The sequence below is a fragment of the Mus pahari genome, chromosome 12, assembly GCF_900095145.1.
Source record: "Mus pahari chromosome 12, PAHARI_EIJ_v1.1, whole genome shotgun sequence".
Taxonomy (NCBI): Eukaryota; Metazoa; Chordata; class Mammalia; order Rodentia; family Muridae; genus Mus; species Mus pahari.
In genome coordinates, this window is record NC_034601.1 from 43097026 (window position 1) to 43112106 (window position 15081).

At 39.5% G+C, this 15081-nt stretch overlaps 1 protein-coding gene across 1 annotated transcript; it reads left to right on the plus strand.

The window, feature by feature from the left end:
- Positions 1 to 12836: 12836 nt before the first annotated feature.
- On the plus strand, positions 12837 to 14580 carry LOC110330028 (resistin-like alpha). Its single transcript, XM_021209961.1, has 4 exons — positions 12837 to 12907; positions 13062 to 13213; positions 13686 to 13766; positions 14307 to 14580. Exons 1-4 carry the CDS (start codon positions 12852 to 12854, stop codon positions 14432 to 14434), a joined length of 417 nt encoding a protein of 138 aa, XP_021065620.1. The 5' UTR covers positions 12837 to 12851; the 3' UTR covers positions 14435 to 14580.
- The last annotated feature ends 501 nt before the right edge of the window (positions 14581 to 15081 follow it).

The window sequence follows — 15081 nt, forward strand, 5'->3', positions numbered from 1 at the left end:
TATTATGTTTTTAATGTTATTTCTCCTAGGTTTGAGTGTCTGTTGTGAGAAAATATTTTCAGTATCTCAGGGATTACCCCTCAGTACAGCATGTAAGATGGGTGGTGAAGAAAGTTAGGTGAAACATGAGGATATGGTGACCCTCTGGTTCTTCTACTTCCTCATGACCTATCAAAAAATATTGAACTTCTTGTTGGCACGACATATAGTAAAGCAAAATGCCATGCTTTTATGGATCTCACCAACTGGAACAGTGAATCCCAAGCCCAAAGCTGAAGGGAAGGAAAAGCTGCCTGAGAGAAGCAGGGTGTGACACAACTGAATGAGGAAGGACAGGTTCTAAGGCGGGGGCTCCAGTGGCTGAGACACCATGCTTACTAAATCAGAACAAGTACAACAGCAGATACACTCAAACAGCAATCTGCTCCCAGTTATCTCCAACAGCCAAGGCAGGGACTGACTTTTTAAATTCCAAAGTGAGCAATACATAAGCCCATCCCTCTTTATACTAGTTAAATGTGAAACATTGTTCCATTACCGACATAGTTTCTGGAAAGAAAAAAATATGTTTGGCTATGAAATTATTATTTGTTTCTCATTTTGGGTGTGCTTTATTAACTGTTTCAGTTTTAGAAACATCTGAGTCTATTTTTCAAACAAACTTACAAATTTGATAAATCAAAACCATGTTTCTTTATACTTAAAATGAACCAATTTGTCCTCAAAAGCCTATTAACCAATACCTGATTTATTGATAATGATATGGAAGAGAATAATAATATAACATATAATTTTTCATCAAGATAGAATATTAACATTTACTAAATGCTGGGAGAAGCTATGACCATAATTTTTACACACAAATCCCACTTAGTCCTCACATTTGCTCTTGTTTGTCCATTCCCAAGATGAAATTGAGGTCCTGGGAAGATAAGGAGCCTCTTTCTCCATAGCTAGGGCAGGAGAAAACAATGGCATCCTTTGAAGTGCACTCGGGAGTCTCATAGAAATGTAAGATCAGGAATTTGCGATTGTTTGTTTAAGCCAAAATTAAAACTTTTCCATAGGTAATGATTGAAAATCCCCAAGAATGTCAGGGAATAGAATGTTAGGAAAATACCTTCTTTTTTCATATAAAGGGAAATTTTGTGAATTTGTTTCATTGGTAGTGAAGAGGTTTCTGAAGGGACAAAAGGATGTACAAATATCAAATGCATATAAACCTGGGAGAGACAGTATGAGAAACAATGAGATAAATCTCTTACTACCACAAAGTCCCTACAAGATCCTCAGCTGCAGCAAGTTATTGGAGACCCCACAGTCACTGCAGGAGAGTCTTCAGGATGATGTGTACCTTGGATAGCCAAACTGTAAGGCATGGTGTCCATGAGAATGAAAGAACTAACTAAAGTATGATACATCAAGAGTCCAGGTTCTGCTATTAAATGTACCACTCCACAGACTGATTATTGCAGGGATACTGAACAAATTCCGGGCATATGGGGCCACTTTGTGGGCCAGCTGTGACACAGGGAACCTTCAATGGCTTCATGGCTGGTGGCTCACCATCACTCTTTTTTTCCCTGGCTTACTCCTATACTGCAGACCAGACCCTTATTTCTATGGTATATCTCACTGCCTTGCCCCTTATTCTTTTCCACAGTGGCCACCACTGAAATCCTTCCATTTGCCAGCTGCAGCTCAGAGGATCTACAGCTATTTTCCTAATGATTTCCAAATATGTAAGGATGTTTGCTCATTAAACACATGCTAACGGTATTACTGACCCCATTAGCAATTTTCACATTTGTACTCCCTTCTCTAGTATCTTTGCTTCCTGTTAATGACCTTGCTCCACATGTAGAGCATCTTTCATCAGGATTATTGACTGGTCCTAGAATCTCACAAAATGTCTTCTTGCTCCTGTCTCATGAATGCTCTCCATAGTGTTTGGGCGATGTGTTCCAAACATGTATCTTTAACATAACATTACTCTAAATCTAGAAATGAGTAGACATGGTGGATTAGATAGGACCATTAGATGGAGTTGTCCCATCTCCACTGGACCTTAGTAATTGAAATCTCAGGCAGGTCCCAGAATAATCTGAGTACTCTAGAAGTTTTTCTGTTTCTTTTGTTGCTGTTGTTGCTATAATTCTGTGATTCAGCATCTGGAAGCCTTGGTCTTTGTAATAAGACACTGGCTATATCTGGCCCACTTTCCAATTAATGAAACATGGCTACCCCATTTGGAAGTTCTCAGTAGAAGAGTCACTTCCCACTCTGTGTCTTTGTGCCAGGCTACTCTCCTCAGCTTCAAGTCTCACCACTGTATCATCTTCAGCGAGGACTCTCTTCTACTTTTCACTCCGGCTTCTACCTAATGGTAAATCTGTACTGTCATATGTAATGTTTTCTTTTCCACTGTACTGTAATCTCCACTGAGTAGAGGCTTTCATAATCTCTTGCCTGCTTCTCTGGCAATAACTAAATATTTGCCTTGGTAAGGAATATAAGCAAAGTGTTGTTAGTGAATATAAAAATAAAATAGCTTTCACTGAAGTTTACAAGATACTGAAAAGGATTCTGTAGAACAAACTTTGCTGGGTCAACTGTTTTCATTTCCTCAAGGATGGGTGTTCAAATGGTTCTTCTCCTCCGAGAGCAGAGGTTTGGAGGCAGGACCTAGGAAAACAATCATAGCAAGGACTATAGTTGAATCTGAGGTGTTAAAGCATCCTGCCCATTTTCTGTCAGTTCTTGATTTTGATAATAAATCATTTAGAAGAAAACTGGAAAGGGTGGTGTTTGTGCTCTTTCTAGTGAGATGGAAATAACTGACTGGGTAATAGTTCAGTCAGTGAAGCACTTGCAAGACAATTGTGAGGACAGGAGTTTGATATCCCAACCCACAGAAACAACCAGGTATGGTGGCCTGTGCTTGTAGTCTCAGAGTTGGAGAGGTAGAGATAGCCAGATCCCTGGGACTTGCTGGCAACCTATCCTAACCAAGTAGCAAGTTTCAGGCCATACGAGAAAACTCAAAAACCAAGTGGGTAGATACTGAGGGTAACACCCGAGAATGACCTGGGGTCCACACAAACTCACATATGTGATTGGTACCACTACCAAGATACATGATAATGGAAGTGTCAGAATGCAAAAGGAGAACTTCCTCCATAGTAAGTTAAGTTCTGAGGAAAGAGCTCCAGATAGAACAGCTTTCTTTGCTTCAGGAGGAACTGTTGCTCCTCCTTTGACATGTGATAATTAAGTACAAGTTAACATTCTTAAATACTATGCATGCTTAGCACTGAAGCCAAACTTTGCAAATTCTGAATTGTTAGATTTTCTCATTCGGTTCCCAGCATTGCTTTTATTCTTATTTTTTCTCCTGACATCTTGGGTCTTACCTCTTGATCCAAATAGCACTCTTGGAATGTAACCTGAACTAAAATAAATGAACAAAAAATTCTGAAAACTTGCACTACAGTCATCCTCTTGACTCTTGAGTCTCTCTCTCTCTCTCTCTCTCTCTCTCTCTCTCTCTCTCTCTCTGTGTGTGTGTGTGTGTGTGTGTGTGTCTGTATGTCTGTTTTTTTTTTTTCTTGAATGACAGATTCCTCAGTTTTCCAGTCCTAACACCAGACTTCCAGGTCACACTTCATGAAGAGGTCAGGGTCCATTCCAAGAAGCAGAGACAACTTTACAGATGACCTTGATTCTTGCCAGATGTGTAAATACAACCTATCATTTTACTGTGAAAAGAGCAAAGAGGATGAGAACAGAGAGAATTAACAAACATTAGAGCTGTCAGGAAGAGACAACTAGGGGTCTTGTGTCACACTTGATGTCAACAGGGAAGGCTAAGGTAACATCCCAGATGCAATAGTTAGCATCAGCCACCTTGAGGAAGAACCAGTTCTTTCAGCTGTTCCTTAATTCTAACCTTGAACTTTTAAACTCCAGAGAGGAAGTGAAGAAGGGAAGCAGAAGCCTTCAGAGCAGAACTAGCTCCCAGATGCTAATATAGGGTCACAATGCCCAGGTTTGTGCAAGGGACAGTAGATGATGATTATTCTTCTTGATAACACAGCTGTAATACCTCATGCCCAGCTCAGTGCCTTCCTAGAATTTGCCATGGAAAAGTGAGAATAGTAATAACAGAGACTAAAGAAGACTGTGACAATGATCGCAGTACAAATGACATATATGCTTGGAGGAGATAATTTCCAAAAATATTTAATATTGAGCTAAAAATTGTTGGAATGTTTTAATAATTTCTGTATATTCATATTTATTTCCATAATGAATATCAATTACCTAGCAGGAGAAGAGAGGCAACATCTGTCACCATACTTCTGCTTTTGAAGCGACTTTGTTTAGGAGAAAAAAAACCTTTGAAGCTGAGTGTCAGTAGCCTCTCCGTCCTCCAGGCATCTTGCATCCAGAAAAGAAAAAAAATCATTCTAATTTATTTTTTGTTGTTCTAAAAATTATAGCATAATTATATGACCTTATGCTTTCATGGCAATGTTCTTATTAAATAGAAGATTTGCACAAAATTGGCAAATATCATGTCTTATTCAAATTTTTTTATATTTAATTTGCCTCAGAGAATTTAGACAGCTTCATATAAAAGACATGCAGTACAGTGGAGAGACCTTAGTTCTAGTGTCAGCTATTTATCTGTAAGATGCTCATCTATGACCTTAGGTAAGCAAATGATTACCTCAGTAAGCATGTGATCACTTCAGTCTTAGGTTAGCTATCTTTTGAGTAGTGACATTAAATTAAATCAGAGCCAAATGCCTTTTAAGCCCTAATACTTTGATGTTGATCCCAGTTGACATTAGAAACACAGAGAATCCCCTAAGAGACAGCATGCAGAAGTTAATGCCTATTCTGACAGTTTGGAATGCCAGTACGCCAGTGGAAGTATGGAGGGAAAAGGTTGCCTTCAGAAGGTGAATAAAGACTCTATTGAGAATTGCACTAGAGGACATTTATGTTACATTCTCACAAGAGAATGTAATATAAAACTAGATACACTCTGCCCATGTTCAGAAATTTTGAGTGACTCTTAATTAAAATGTTATATATTCGGTTGTTTGGAACTTCCAATTTATCATAATGTTGAGGTTGTGGCATGGTTATAACTTACTGTTCTTAGTCATGTTTATAGTGATAGGATGAAGAACTTATAAAAATGTGTTTTGTAATTTTTCCTTCTTTTAATATATATTATATTTGACACATTTAATAACTATGCCCTTACATATAAAACTTTCCAAGTATTATTGCTCAGGTATTATGGCCAATGTGTACAGTTAAGTGCTAGCCCACTATATGAAAGTAACAATAAACAATCAATGAATAACTTGTTCTCAGTAGCTTTACCAGGAAATAAGAATTTATATGATACAGCATTCACTGCAAAATGAAGTTTCTTCTATAAGCACAAGTGTTTAGAAGATAGTTTGAGAGGCACATCATATCCTTGACAGAAGAATAGCAACAGCTTCCCTATTGAGACCTATGAACTCCCCAGATGCAGGTTTTTGTATTGTCTTAGTGTAACAGATAAAAAGAGATGTTAACTCTTCTGTGGAATTGATTGAACACACTGTAGATGTGCCAGTATTGTTCAAGGAACAACCTCCCTGGCATTCAGAACTCTAGAGCCAGTAGGATCCTTACGGCTGCTCACGACAATTTTCCCCTAGAAGACTGCATAGCAATTTCCCACACTAGCAAGAAAAGGGACCCCATTGCAACACAATCTTTATTTTTGATGCCCTATAATCAAAGCTCATGGAATCGTCAGCAACAGGGTCTTACCATCTTGTTATTGCTTACAAACAATGGCAATGGCAATAATCTTTGTGGTTGTGGGATCTCAATGGCTGCTCTGGCCAACAACTCAGAGGCAGAGATTCCACCTCTGGATTGTTTAATAACACATGGAAGTGACACTTTAACCTATTATATGGTTACTTCTATAGTTCTTTATCTTTTCCTTTAATAACCCATATATTTTTTTTAAGTTTAATATAGCCCTATTAGGGTTGTAAGCTATGTAGAGTATAATTTTCAACTTTCTAGACAGATACCAGGTACCAAAGTTAAATCAGGATCAGATTAAAGATTAAAATAGTCCCATATCCCTTAAAGAAATAGGAACAGTCATTAATAGACTCCCAACAACAGCAGCAGCAGCAACAACAACAACAACCCAGGACAAGATGGGTTTAGTGCAGACCTTCAAAGAAGACCTAATACCAATACTCCTCAAATTATTCCACAAAATAGAAACAGAAGGTACTCTACTCAATTCATTCTATGAAGCCACAATTACTCTGGTATGTAAATCACACAATGACCCAACAAAGAAAGAGAACTTCAGACCAATTTCCTTTATAAATATGGATGCAAAAATACTCAATAAAATTCTTGCAAACCAAATCCAAGAACACATCAAAATGATCAGCCATCATGAGCAACTGGGCTTCATTCCAGGGATGCAGGGATGGTTCAACATATGGAAATCCAGTAATGTAATCCACTACATAAAGAAACTAAAAAAAGAAAACAACAACAACAACAACAAAACAAAAACAACAAAAATAATCATCTCATTAGATGCTGAGGAAGCATTTGACAAAATCCAACATCCCTTCATGATAAAAGTCTTAGAAAGATCAGGAATTGAAGCCACATACCTAAACATAGTGAAAGCAATATACAGCAAACCAGGAGCCAACATCAAACTAAATGGAGAGAAACTTGAAGAAATCCCACTAAAATCAGGAATTAGAAAAGGCTGCCCAAGCTTTCTCCTTACCTCTTCAATATATTACTTGAAGTCCTGGCCAGAGCAATTAGAAATCAAAAGGAGATCAAAGGGATACAAATTGGAAAAGAATAAGTCAAAATATCACTACTTAGAGATGATATGATAGAATACATAAGTGACTACAAAAATTCCACTAGAGAAATCCTAAACCTGTTAAACAACTTCAGCAAAGTAGATGGATACAAGTTAACTCAAAGAAATCAGTGGCCTTTCTCTACATAAAGGATAAACAGGATGAGAAAGAAATTAGGGAAACAACACCCTTCACAATAGTCAAAATTAATATAAAATACCTTTGTGTGACTCTAACTAATGAAGTGAAAGATCTGTATGATAACAACTTCAAGTCTCTGAAGAAAGAATTGAAAAAGATCTCAGAAGATGGAAAAATCTCCCATGCTCATGGATTGGCAGGATTAATATAGTCAAAATGACCATTTTGCCAAAAGAAATCTACAGATTCAATGCAATTCCCATCAAAATCCTAACTCAATTCTTCACAGAGTTAGAAAGAGCAATTTACAAATTCATCTGGAATAACAAAAAACCTAGGATAGCAAAAACCATTCTCAACAATAAAAAAAAAAAAATCTCTGGTGGAATCACGATGTCTGACCTCAAGCTGTACTACAGAGCAATTGTGATAAAAACTGCATGGTACTGGTACAGTGACAGACAGGTAGATCAATGAAATAGAATTGAAGATCCAGAAATGAACCCACACACCTATGGTCACTTGATCTTTGATAAAGGAGTCAAAACCATCCAGTGGGAAAAAGACACCATTTTCAACAAATGGTGCTGGCTCAGCTGGGGATTAGCATGCAGAAGAATACGAATTGATCCATTCTTCTTGTAAAAAGCTTAAATCCAAATGGATCAAGGACCTCCACATAAAACCAGAGACACTGAAAGTTTTAGAGGAGAAAGCGGGGAAGAGCCTTGAACATATGGGCACAGGGAAAAAAATCCTGAGCAGAAAACCAATGGCTTGTGCTGTAAGATCAAGAACTGACAAATGGGACCTCATAAAATTGCAAAACTTCTGTTAGGCAAGGGACACTGTCAATAAGAAAAACGGCAACCAACAGATTGGGAAAAGATCTTTTCTAATCCTAAATCCCATAGGGGGATAATATCCAATATATATAAAGAACGTAAGAAGTTGGACTCCAGAAAACCAAGTAAACCTATTAAAAAATGGGGTACAGAGCTAAACAAAGAATTTTCAACTGAGGAATACCGAATGTCTGAGAAGCACCTAAAAAAAAGTTCAACATCCTTAATCATCAGGGAAATGCAAATCAAAACCACCCTGAGATTCCACCTCACACCAGTAAGAATGGCTAAGATCAAAAATTCAGGTGAGGGGGCTGGCGAGATGGCTCAAAGGGTAAGAGCACTGACTGCTCTTCCAAAGGTCCTGAGTTCAAATCCCAGCAACCACATGGTGGCTCACAACCACTCACAATGAGATCTGACGCCCTCTTCTGGTGTGTCTGAAGACAGCTACAGTGTACTTACACATAATAAATAAATAAATAAATCTTTAAAAAAAAATTCAGGTGAGAGCAGGTGCTGGTGAGGATGTGGAGAAAGAGGAACACTCCTCCATTGTTGGTGGGATTACAAGCTTGTACAACCACTCTGGAAATCAGTCTGGCAGTTCCTCAGAAAATTAGATATAGTACTACCAGAAGATCCAACAATTCCTCTCCTGGGCATATACCCAGAAGATATTCCAACTTGTAATAAGAACACATGCTCTGCTATGTTCATAGCAGCCTTATTTATAATAGCCAGAAGCTGGAAAGAACCCAGATGTCCCTCAACAAAGGAATAGATACAGAAAATGTGGTATATTTACACAATGGAGTACTACTCAACTATTAAAAACAATGAGTTTATGAAATTCTTAGGCAAATGGATATCATCCTGAGTGAGGTAACCCAATCACAAAAGAACGCTCATGATATGCACTTACTGATAAGTGGATATTAGGCTAGAAGTTGGGAATACCCAAGATAGAATTCTCAAAGCATATGAAACTCAAGAAGGAAGACCAAAGTGTGGATACTTCGACCCTTCTTAGAAAGGGGAACAAAATACCCATGGAAGGAGTTACAGAGACAAGGTGTGGAACAGAGATTGAAGGAATGACCATCCACAGCCTGCCCCACCTTGGGATCCATCCCATAAACAACCACCAAACCAGACACTATTNTGGATGCCAACAAGAGCTTGCTGACAGGAGCCTGATATAGCTGTCTCCTGAGAGCTTCTGCCAGTGCCTGGCAAATACAGAAGTGGATGCTCACAATCATCCATTGGACGGAGCACAGGGTCCCCAATGAAGGAGCTTGAGAAAGTACCCAAGGAGCTGAAGGGGTCTGAAGCCCCATAGGAGGAACAACAATATGAATTAACCAGTACCCACAGAGCTTCCTGGGACTAAACAACCAACCACAGAAAACACATGGTGGGACTCATGGCTCTAGCTGCATATGTAGCAGAGAATGGCCTAGTTGGTCATCAATGGGAGAAGAGGCCCTTGGTTCTGTGAAGGCTCTATGCCCTAGTATAGGGAAATGCCAGGGCCAGGAAGCAGGAGTAGGTGGGTTGGTGAGAAGGGGGCGGGTGGAAGGGATAGGGGATGTTTGGAGGAGAAACCAGGAAAGGGAATAATGTTCGTAATGTAAATAAAGAAAATATCTAATAAAAATGCAAAATAAAAGAAGTATAATTTTTCTTGGTTGTCTCAGTAAATACCTAAACACTAGTGTTTATGAAACAGCTATACCTTCCATTTTTTGTGGCATCTATAAATGAAACTAAACTGGATAAGACCTTTGATTATGGCTTTACCTGTTGTTCATTTCAATGGAAATGTTTATAGGTAGCAGTGTCTACATAAGTGAGTCATATTTGTATTCTTGTCTATCTGCCATGTCCTCATAAAGCAAGTCATCTTATATATGGGTCTCATCCACCAACATTGTTACCACTGTGGTAACAGAATACACAGCGTTTTTTATGTCCTGTAAGAGTCTTATCCTGTTAAAAGGCTTATTGAACGTTTTCAGACCAATCCCATACCACACCCACTGGTATATCAGTTTATACAAAGAATGGATTACTTGGGCCAAGTGGAGATCTTCCAGTATCCCAGGTACCCCAAGTATACCTGCAACTCTTTTACACTTACAGGTACAAGCTACTGTAGGATTAATAAAAGGAAACCTTTTCAGGTATAATATGTGTCTTATAGGACAATAATACTCCCAAGAATTTTACAGCTGTGTTGGGCCCTTGTATCTCATGTAAATTCATCTTCTACCTTTTTTTTTGTATCAGTATGTGTATGGTTTTAGATTTTATTCAATATGTAAAAACACTCAAGGACCTAGGACACCATCCCAACACAAAGAATGTGACTGTGATTATAATTTTGGGAGCTATGAATGTCTACTGTTGCCATTTCAAGTGAATGCAAATTGATTCTGATATCCAGTAGTTAAGGAAATGCTAAAGAATATGTATTAGCAAGTCCATACACAGCATGAAAAGATCCCACTACTTAATACACACATTTGGCTTCCTTATACTGAGGAAACTCAAGGACACATCCAAGCATTTCCCATATCCCCAAAGCCTTGGTGGGATATTTCAAATTAGTTTAGCCCAGGTACAAGTGGGAACGAACCCCACATGCCTGGTTGTACCACACCCAGGATCTGCTAGACTATCTGATCCACTCTGGCCAATTCAGCTGTCGATTCCTCAGGCATGCCTGGCTTCAGTGAGAACCCTTGATTAGCTGGACAAGTTCCATCCCAAGCACAACTCTTTATACACAGTTCTTCCTGGGGCGGGGCTGAGGTTACTGCCCACACCTAAGACACGCTTCGCTGTTTTTTCCTAGACCGTTTGATCCCCCAGATTCACCCACCTATTGCTCCTACTGCTTTGGGTGACTGTGATGCATAAATATAATTTTGGGTTCAGTACCCACCAAAATTGAAGTAACTTGTACTTTAATAGTGGACCATAATTTGGCATGAGGTCTCGAGTTGTCATCAACGGCCTTCAATTGCAGGCAACCTTGGCCACTCTGTCAAAGGAGCAACTTGGTGGTTTCTATTCAATGACATTGCCTTCCCATGCATGTGTGCAGTGGGGACAACCTACATCTCTCAACTTTCTTTCCTTCTTTTAATCCTTGGTTAGGCTTTAAAGACTTTCAGAAGGCTACAAATCCAGCATCTGGCATTTTATCAATTTTCTCCTTAGGGACTCTAGCTCAACACAAATTTCTCATCACATTTGATTTTAGCAACATGAGAAGGACTTGCTTGCTTTTTCCTTTCTTCATCTCCTGAGTGTTTCAATGTGTTTATGTACTCAGTTTATTTGCTGGTCTTGAGTCATGATGGTCTCCAATTTCACATAGATCTCATCCCACCAAGGGACTTCTAAAAAGTCACTAAAGCCTTACATCAGTCTATGGTTCCTGATAAATAAAGATTTTTTTTTTTAGTTTATTGTTTTTTTAACTCCCCAGTGAGCATAGTCCTATCTTATTTGGTATTAACTAGGCATTAAACTTTAAATATTAATTATAAATTTGGCATTAAACATCACGTCTGCAGTCCTTTGTTTGTTTGTCTCCTTTTTCTACCTGACTATTCCAAGGTCTTCTAATGTTTAAATACAAGGAAGTGGCCTTTAGCATAAATCTAACGTGTACTCTCTTTCTCTTCCATCCTGCCAACTGTAAGAAGCAGGCAAGCCAATATCTCATGTCATTCTCTCTTTTATCAAGTTACACCCAAACCAGAGCCTACTGCAAAATATACTAGCCATATATTTTTCCCCTTTACAATATTTCACTTATACAAATCTCCTCTGACTAGCCAGGTATCTTTGGATTAGATGCACTTTTTACTACACAAAGCAGTGCTTTAGCAACCTCATTACAGGTTTCCAATATTTTCTTCCCTTACTTGTTGCTCTCAAGGATGATAAATGTTGTTCTAAATCTTTAGCCTGTCTTGTAGCATCTCTGAACTCACACAGCAGATTCCACCCAGGGAGCAGGCATATTACTCAAGAATACTGAGAGGAAAACACCTCCATATAAATTTCTCTTATAGACACCTCACCTAGACTTTCCCTTTAGATAGTCAATTCAGACTTGCTTTCATGTTTTATCACCCAAAGTAAAGCTCCTACAACCAATGATAGAACAAGAGGTGTCCTCACACCTTGTGGGAAAGGGTATCAGCGCCAATAGTAGGAACATGCAGCCACTCTTTCCTAAGTTCTTCAGTTCTATCTTGTCCTTATTCTGGAGTCCAATGCATTGTATGAGACTTTTTTATGATCTCTGTCTCTGTCTCTGTCTCTGTCTCTGTCTCTGTCTCTCTCTCTCTCTCTCAAAACTATTCTATCAGAGGCTAAGTTGTTAAACCAATTACTTTAGTAGGACAAGAATCTCTCTCAATTCTCTCTCTCTCTCTCTCTCTCTCTCTCTCTCTCTCTCTCTCTCTCTCTCTCTCTCTCTCTNTGTGTGTGTGTGTGTGTGTGTGTGTGTGTGTGTGTTTGTGTGTGTGTTTTAATTTCAGGAGCAGGATCATCTTGAATGACGCTCCATCACTGAAAAGATAAAACCAGAATATATTGCAATTCTTTGATGTTGTATCTATAGAATTCTCTGCAAAACTTTCCAGGTGCCTTCATGTGGCCCAGGGGCACAAGTTGGCAGTTCAGCGGGTTAGAGTGGGGGTTGTGAATCTTGTAAGTTATAGCTTTTCCAAATAGATGAAGTGGGTTTACTTCCTCAAGTCTCTTGAACCACTCCTCTTCTACTTTGGCCTAGTATCATAATTCACAAGAAATTGCTAAACCATACATGTGGGCGGCCAAAATGTACTGAAAGTGCTTACTCCACTGGGGTGTGTTTGTATGTATCAAGGGTACCCAGGTCAGCAGTCCCATGGTATATAAAAGCATCTCATCTGGCCAGGTCCTGGAACCTTTCCTGAGATTCTGGTAAGTCAGTCAGCTCTCTTCTTTTCTAAACATCTAGAACAGTTATAGCACAGTTATTTCTGTTGCTCTCTCCCTGCTCTCTCCAGAATATGTCCTTTCCCTTACAGCCATCCCAGAGCTCAGTGATCTCATCTTTTCTGCTCTTTCCCTCCAGCCCCAGGATGCCAGCTTTGAATAGGATGAAGACTACAACTTGTTCCCTTCTCATCTGCATCTCCCTTCTCCAACTGATGGTCCCGGTCAATACTGATGGGACCATAGAGATTATTGTGGAGAAAAAGGTCAAGGAACTTCTTGCCAATCGAGGTATGAATGAATAGGAGACCTCATAGCTTAATCCTTGCTGATGCTGACTGTACATAAGACCTAAAATCCCTTGTATCCTGGTCTAAGCCCTTAGTCCTCTTCATCCCTGCCTTCCTGACTAGCACCCTCAGCACCTTCCTGGCCTTCCCTCAGCACCCTCCTCTTTCGAACTCTTAGATAAGAACTCAATATTGTTGATGAGGATGAATAGAAAGGACAGAGCCTGTAATCTATGAACACATCATAAAACAGGGATATTAAGCTTTTAGTTAGTTCATTTAATGTTCACAGCCACATCATGAGTTAAATACAACCATTACTACCATTACTTTTTCTTCAGAAATGAAGAAGCTGCATCTTAAAAGTTAGCAAGAGGACTACTTATGGAACCAGTGTCACCCCAAAGATAGAAGAGGACTTACAAGGGAATTGTGAGACAGATCATGAGCAATATCTTTTCTCTCTTACTCAGATAACTATCCCCCCACTGTAACGAAGACTCTCTCTTGTACTAGTGTCAAGTCTATGAACAGATGGGCCTCCTGCCCTGCTGGTGAGTAATTCCTCAAGGAGAATTTGTGACTGTGGTGTCCCTGTGTCCTCCCCCATCAATTTCCTAATACCACCTTCTCCTAACTTGAGTTTGCACTGCCATGGAGCTGAGCTATAGTTCCAGGTGTGCAGACACCCCTTCCTGATCTTCAACTCCCCAAGAATGCTACAGAAAGACTTTTGGTTTCTGCCTTTCATGTTACTTCTTCCTTTATGCCAGCTCTTCCTGTCTCTCAAGTGTCTGGTAATGGATATGGCCTTCATTTCTTTCCTAATCTTTTTCCTTATATTGTGGGCAGGCAGAGACAGAACGGGGGTGAATTTGCTATTAATGAAACACAGTGAAACTCCGTCTTCCAAATCCTTCAGTTTAAGTAACTTTTGCATTTGGTTTACTTGAAGAGAACTGTGAAATTTGTATAGCTCTATGCTCTGCAAAAGAGATCAGCTCAGGTGCTTTCTAAGAAGAAAGAACAGTTAGGGACCTTCCATACCTTATAATCCAAGGGCTCTGACATCTGTGTCTCACATAACTATGCAGGGATGACTGCTACTGGATGTGCTTGTGGCTATGCCTGTGGCTCTTGGGAGATCCAGAATGGAGACACTTGCAACTGCCTGTGCTTGCTCATTGACTGGGCCACTGCCCGCTGCTGCCAACTGTCCTAAGAATGAAGAGGTGGAGAACCCAGCTTTGATATGCTGAATCTAACAAAACTGCAGTCTCAACTTGGAAATCTGGCTCATGTGCCTTTGATGTGTTCATATTGCCCATTAACCCTGCTTCTTGAAAAATAAAGACAAATTTGCATGTGTCTGTGTTTGTTTTTAGTGTTATTACTCCTACCTTGAGATATTGCTTGCGAAAAACCATTTTCAATATCACAGCTTACATCATAGTAAGGCATGTGAGATGCGTGGTTAGGAAACATAGGGAGAATGGCAAAACAGGCTGAACCTCCACTTCTATTGCTCACAAACAGAATGCATTGAGTACATTGTTTGACATGAAATATACTAAAGAAAATACCATACTTAAAAAAAAAACTTTTAAAAGATTTATTGGATATTTTCTTTATTTACATTTCAAATGTTATCACCTTTCCTGGTTCCCCCCACCCAGAAACTCCCTATCCCAGCCTCCCTCCCCCTGCTTCTATGAAGGTGTTCCCCCAACCACCCACCCACTCCTACCTCCCTGCCCTGATATTCCCCTACACTGGGTCATCAAGCCTTCACAGGACCACGGGCCTCTTCTCCCATTAATGTCCAACAAGGCTATCCTCTGCTACATATGAAGCTGTAGCCATGGGTCC